Source organism: Otolemur garnettii, unplaced genomic scaffold, assembly GCF_000181295.1.
Source record: "Otolemur garnettii isolate 467f Iridium unplaced genomic scaffold, OtoGar3 scaffold00233, whole genome shotgun sequence".
NCBI classification, from domain to species: Eukaryota; Metazoa; Chordata; class Mammalia; order Primates; family Galagidae; genus Otolemur; species Otolemur garnettii.
The window spans coordinates 1002422-1009468 of record NW_003852628.1 but is presented as its reverse complement, the minus strand read 5'-3'; the positions used below and the strand labels follow the sequence as shown (position 1 = coordinate 1009468).

Genomic DNA, 7047 nt, shown 5'->3' with positions numbered 1-7047 from the left:
AAAAAAAAAAATTAAGGGAACTGGTGAGCTCCCACTTAATGGACAAAATGTAAGGGTATATGGCATACCTTTTAGGTGTGGAACACAATTACAAAAGGGACTCTACCTAAAAAATGCAATGCAAATATTGTAATCTAGTTGTTTATATTCTCACATTGAAATTTAAAAATATATAAATAAATATTAAAAGGACATAATATGACACTTCCAGAATGTGGGATATTCTATAGGACAACCAGCATGGCTTATCAAAAAAAAAGTATGGGGACAAAGGGACAAACTAGATTAAAATAGGCCAAAGAGACAACATATACCTTGAATTAATACTGGTTTGAAAAACAATATAAATTTTTTTAAGACAGAGTCTCACTATGTTGCCCTCGGTAGTGTGCTATGAAGTCACAGCTCACAGCAACCTCAAATTCCTGAGCTTAAGTGATTCTCTTGCCTCAGCCTCTCAAGTAGCTGGGACTACGGGCACCCACCACTACGCCTGGCTATTTTTCTGTTACAGTTGTCATTGCTGCTTAGCTGGCCTGGGCCAGGTTTGAACCCACCAGCCTCAGTGTATGTGGCTGGCACCCTAACCACTGTGCTGTGAGCGCTGAGCCTGAAAATCAGTATTTTGAAGGTAACTAGTGAAATTCAACTATGGCATAGATATGGAAAAGATATTAGTAAATACTACATATATTATAATCACCCCAGGTGTGGTAGGGGGTATCATAATTCTGTAGGAGAAAGCCCTTATTGTCAGGAAATGCCTGCTGAAGTATTAAGGAATAAAGTATCATGAAGTATGAACAGATGTTCAAGATTCAGCATAAAACACAGCCAGATTAAGCAAATGTGGCAAATGTCAAACTGCTGAATTCTGGTTCAGGGTGCCTGGATGTTTACTCATTATACTATTCTTTCAGCTTTCCTACACTGCAAACAAGTCAGCACTGGAATGGAGCGGGCAGGGAGGGTCTCCAGCTGCCCTGCAGAAGGCAGGCAAGGCATCCAGAGTCCAGTGAGGAGGGCACCACAACACCCAGACAATGACCAGTCACCAGTGTGGTGCCCATGTCCCACTCCAGGCTCCAGAACAGCCAGCCAATGTCAGGCCTATGCTATGTAACCAGGGCAGAAAGGATGGTGTCTGTCAGCTACAAGCAGAGTGGAGGGTGCCTTCCTCTTCCTATGTCTGGTGCACCACCAACTTCAGGGTTAAGGTCAGGAATCTGGGGTCTGTTCTCTCAGAGTAGTCCCAGAGTAGTCTCTTTCCAGAAGCAGCAGAAGATGGTAAGAAAAGGAAGAAGTCAGAGGTTCTCCCACAGCTTTAATAATGGGATTCTCACCCATACTGAAGGGCATGTTATCTTGCAAAAATGGAAAGTAGATCATCTCTCTTGCCTACAAAAACACCTTGCTGGCTCCCCACTGCTCCTTTTCCAGTCTTGAAAACTGCCTCACATACTGCTGAGTCAAGGGCTTCTGTTTCTCTTCCCCCTGAATTTTGTAACAACTATGTGACAAACCCCAATTTATCAAAAGCCTGCCAAGCCCTGTGGGAATCTCCATCTGGAATCCAAGGCCCCAGATGAGCTCTTCATCTTTGAGTGCCTTTATGTCCCCACTCCCTTTCCAACACTCCTCACCCCTGGATTTTTTGGTGATATAGAACCCTCTGAAATGCACAAGCTATTTCACCTCCAGGTCTTTGCATATGCTGGTCCCTTTTCTTGAACCTTTCTCATTCATTCTTCAAAAACCAGCTTAGCGCCGATAGCACAGTGGTTACAGCATCGGCCACATACACTGAGGCTAGCGGGTTCAAACCTGGCCTGGGTCAGCTAAACACCAATGGAAACTACAACAAAAAAATAGGGGCATTGTGGGCATTGTGGTGGGCACCTGAAGTCCCAGCTACTTGGGGGGCTGAGGCAAGAGAATCATTTAGGCCTAAGAGTTTGAGGTTGTTGTGAGCTGTGATGCCATGGCACTCTACCCAGGGTGGCATAATGAGACTCTGTCTCCAAAGAAAAAAAAAAAAACAGCCCACCAACATGTAGGACGTATGCAACTACTGCTCCTGATTTGGTTTTACTGGCAGTCCAGGTTTGGATCTATAGTTTTCAACTGAGTAACAATTTAGTTGGCTTGAGATGGTAATTCTGTTCCCCCTGGTGAAGCAAGTTTATTTTTAACCTTGGGAAGATATGCAATAAGCATTACAGTACAGATTGTAGTAACAAGTCCTATAATATTGTTTGTGTAGGCACTTGAACTTCACTGTTTAAGAAGGTAGCCACTGGGGTGGCGCCTGTGGCTCAGTGGGTAGGGTAGGGTGGCAGGTTCAAACCTGGCCCCGGCTAAATTGCAACAACAAAAAAATAGCCAGGCGTTGTGACGGGCACCTGTAGTCCCAGCTACTCGGGAGGCTTAGGCAAGAGAATTGCCTAAGCCTAGGAGTTGGAGGTTGCTGTGAGCTGTGTGATGCCACAGCACTCTACCCTCGAAGAAGGTAGCCACTAACCACATCTGCCTATTTAATCAGGCAATGGGGAGTGGGGACATGATTCCCTTTAAATTCCCGGAGATGGTTGCTCACGCCTATAATCCTAGTACTCTGGGAGGCTGAGGCAAGGGGACTACTTAAGCTCAGGAGTTCGAGACCAGCTTGAGCCAGAATGAGACCCCATCTCTACTACAAATAGAAAAATTAGCCAAGCATTGTGGTGGTCACCTATAGTCTCAGCTACTTGGAAGGCTCAGCCAAGAGGATTGATTGCTTGTACCCAAGAGTGGGAAGTGGCTATGAGGTATCACACCACCGAACTCTACCAAGGGTGACAAAATGAAACTGTCTCAAAAAAATAAAAATAAATATAAAGATTCCATTACTCGGTGGCCCTGTGTCAAATGCTCAATAGGCACACATGTATGCAGATATAGAGAACTTCCGTCATGGCAGAAAGTTCCCTTAGATAGCACTGTTTTAGGGTTCTCCAGAGGGTTTCCTAAATCCTTACCCCATGGACAACTAAGAGTATTTCTCCAAGCAAGATCCAAAAGGACAATGTGGGAAGAAAGAACATTTCTCATTCATTTTAAGAAGCTAAGCTTGGCTAGATGCAAAGGCTCATGCCTCTAATCCTAGCACTTTAGGAGGCCGCAACAGGAGGACTGCTTGAGCTTAAGAGTTTGAGAACAACCTGATCAAGAATGAGACCTTATCTCTACAAAAAAAAAAAAAAAAAATAGAAAAATTAGCCATGCGTGGTAGCAGGTATCTATAGTCCTAGCTACTCAGGAGGCTGAGGCAGGAGGATATCTTGAGCCCATGAATTTGAGGTTGCTGTGAATTTTAACACCACTGCACCATACCCAGGGCAACAGAGTAAGATTCTGCCTCAAAAAAAAAAAGGCTAAAGCTCCTTAATTGTAAAGAGCTTTCAGATACAAATAAGAAAAAGACCGAGTACTCAATAGAAAAAGTAGACAAATGAGAGTTTGCAAAAGGAAACATATATGGCTCTTCAGAGTCAATCACATCTATAGAGAAGAAAAGAAAGTAAACACAACCCTGAGTGTGATTTCTCACTGCTCAGACTGGGAAAAATTCAAAGGCTTGAAAACACAAAGCCATGTAACCCCAGTCATCATCAATAAAGAACTGCTAAAATTAACAAACTCTGGCACACACATACATGTCCAACTTTAAAAAAATTAATAAAAACAGAACATAAAACAGAGCCGCAGCAGCTCCCCATATACTAAGGCAGAAAGACTCCCCAGGATACATTCTTAAATGGAAAAATCCAAGTCTAGAACAGTGTATACAATGCTATCTCCTTTGCATAAAAAGAATAAAAAAGGCAGGAGGGCAGAAAGGTCTCTCTCTGCTCTTCAAGGACACATAAGAACAGTGGTTACCTGGGGAGATGTGGGGGTGGGAGGATGCCCAAGAGGCTGGACAGATAAGGCAAAGGTCCTTGGTAGAGTGCCGTGGAGTCACAGATCACAGCAAGCTCAAACTCTTGGGCTCAAATGATCCCCTTACCTCAGCCTCCCAAGTAGCTGGGATTATAGGCACTTGCTATGACACCCAGCTATTTTTAGAGACAGGGCCTCCCTCTGGCTCAGGCTGGTCTCAAACTCGTGAGCTCAAGTGATCCATCTGCCTTGGCTTCCCAGAGTGCTAGGATTATAAAGGCATGATCCACTGTGCCCAGCTTTCTTCTGACTATTAAACTGAATCCTGTACTACCTTCCTCAAAATCACTACAGATACCTGTTCTGGGCCAGGTGTAGTACCTCACACCTGTAATCTAGCACTCTGAGAGGCTGAGGTGGGAGGATCACTTGAGCTCAGGAGTCCGAGACCAGCCTGAACAAGAGTGAGACCCTGTCTCTACTAAAAATAGAGAAACTGGCCAGGCATTATAGCAGGTGCCTATAGTCCCAGCTGCTTGGGAGGCTAAGGCAAGAGGATCTCTTGAGCCCAAGAGTTAGACGCTGATGTGAGCTATGATACCACAGCACTCTACCCAGGGTGACAGACAGAGTCTCACTCTGTCTCAAGGAAAAAAAAAAAGGATGCTTGTACCAAATGTGGCTAGCTACCTGATCCTCTGCAGATCTCGAGGTAAAACAAGGCCCTTCAGTCAGACCCAGCAGTCTGTATTATTACACAAGCTCTGCCTACAATTCCCCTGGGTCCTCAAGTTCATGACACAGAGTGGGGTCTTTTTTTTTGTAGAGACAGAGTCTAACTTTATCGCCCTCAGTAGAGTGCTGTGGTGTCACACAGCTCACAGCAACCTCCAACTCCTGAGCTTAGGTGATTCTCTTGTCTCAGCCTGCTGAGTAGCTGGGACACTACAGGTACCTGCCACAACACCAGGCTATTTTTTTTTTTTTTTTTTTTTGCAGTTTTTGGCTGGGGCTGGGTTTGAACCCGCCACCTCAGGCATATGGGGCCGGCGCCCTACTCCTTTGAGCCACAGGCGCTGCCCATCACCAGGCTATTTTTTTGTTGCAGTTTGATTGGGGCTGGGTTTGAACCCGCCACCCTCAGTACAATGGGGCCGGCGCCCTACCCACTGAGCCACAGGCGCTGCCCCAGAGTGGGGTCTTCAGACTAACAACCTCAGCTCTTCTCACCTGCAGCTGAGGAGACCTCCACACAGAAGCCCTACAGACTGAAAATGCCTATGGAGGGTCACAGAGGAAATCTGTCCATTTCTACGCCTTCTGCTCACAAAAGACTTGGTCGCTCTCGAATGGCAGCCTCCTGGAGGCCTGGACTTACCTCTCATCTGGAGAGTCTACATGGAAGGTCCTCTCGATGACTGTGGTCCACTGCAGGCAGCGTATGACAAAAGTGTTGGGCCGGGGCCTTTCGGTCTTCATGAGCTGGCATTCTGCAAGCAAAGGAAAAAGAGAGTATAGGAGTGAGGAGACAGCCCTGCCTAGTGCAGCCCACATTCCCCAAGCCACCTCCTATTTGCCCAGCCCTAAGCTGTGTAGAGGCACTCTAGTGACTGAGACAACCCTGACCTGTCCTCACAGGGCTCAAGGTCCAGTATGTGGGGGGAAGGGCCAGACCACCAGGTAGTTATGACTCAGTAGTCAAGGGTGTGATGGGGGGAGGCCGAGAGGTGTGTAAAAACTCAGAGGTGGCATCTAATCCAGCACATGGAGTCAGGAAGGACTTCTCAGAGCAAGCAGCATCTCTGAACTAAGCCATGAACAAAAATGGAACTTAGACACAGGGTACATCAAGTAAAGAAGCCCAGAGGGAAGAGGGCGCCCAACATACTCAGGGAATGGACAATTCTGCTCCAAGCACAAGGAGCAAAGTGAGAAACAAGCCTAGAAGAGGTGGGCTGGGGCCAGCCAGGCAGGGCTTTGGGAGCTACCGTGAGAGTTCTGGACTTTGTCCTCACGGCACCAGGGAGCCTTGGAAGACTTTTAAATAGAGAAGGAACACAAACAAATTGACAACTATCCCTCTGGCTGCTACACAGAGGGTGAGACTGGAAGCCACGGGCACAGAGAAGCAGGATGCAAGGAGTGGGGGAGAATGGCGCTACATCAAACTGAGGCCACAGGGAGGGGAAGATAGGTTGGTAAACAGGCCACAGCAAAGAGGAGGGTATCTGGGACAAGGCCGAGGCCTCTGGCCTGAGGACTCGAGGTTTGATAGGGATGCCCCTGAAATGGAGACAGAAAATAGGTTAGGGGAGGGTAGGAAAGACCTGAAAGTCAGTTTAGGACTGAGCAGGTGTGAAGGACCTGGAGGATACTCAAGGACAAACATCCAACAAGCTGCTAGGGACAGGCTGGCAACTCAGGTGAGAAGTGAGGGCTGTTAACAGATGTGCTGGGGTCAGACATCTACTGGGGTCACGCAGGAGAACCACCAGGAAAAAGATTTTCTATGGAGCAGAGTGACACTAGGCTAGAATCCAGAGCAGCAAGGGCAGAGGACAATGGTCTAAGCTAAGGCACTGGAGATGGGGGTACCTCTGAAATGTTCTCAGCAGAAGGAACAAGGACATAGGGGCTGACCAGGTCTGCAGGGAAGGAAGGCAGCAGAGGAGCAGGAGATGAGGGCATACCACGTTACACAAAGGCTTTGGGCTTGTGAACTTTTCATTGATTAAGGTCCAGCTGGAGGGCATCACTTCAGGTACCATGGAGGGAACAGAGCACATGAGGCTAGCCCTACTACCCTCTGAAGCCATAACACCTCTAGGATAGAGGGAAGAAGCTGTTACCAGAGTAGAGGACAAGAGACATTTAGCACAAGTTAGAATCACAGAGCCTGGCCAGCTGGGGAGTGTGGAGAAGTGCCCTGGCTTCCCCTTCCCTCCTGCTCTCCATTTCCCACCAAGACAGCTCTGCCTGGCTCAGCTAACACAGAGGGAGAGGCTCAGTGCCCGTAGCTCTGTGGTTAGGGTTCTGGCCACATGCACCAGGGCTTTAAGTTTCAAATCCAACCTGGGCCTGCTAAACAACAAAAACAAAAAAACAATAGCTGGGCATTGTAGTGGG

The 7047-nt window shown here is 47.2% G+C and overlaps 1 protein-coding gene across 6 annotated transcripts in view; it reads right to left on the bottom strand.

Annotated features, from left to right (window-relative positions):
• AKT2 (AKT serine/threonine kinase 2) overlaps positions 1 to 7047 on the bottom strand; it is a 61228-nt gene that overhangs the window by 18884 nt on the left and 35297 nt on the right. For all 6 annotated transcript variants that reach the window (XM_023508227.1, XM_023508223.1, XM_023508224.1 and 3 more), the window contains one exon: positions 5300 to 5411. In XM_023508227.1, the coding sequence (XP_023363995.1) occupies positions 5300 to 5411 (112 nt within the window). The remainder of the gene's footprint in view (positions 1 to 5299; positions 5412 to 7047) is intronic.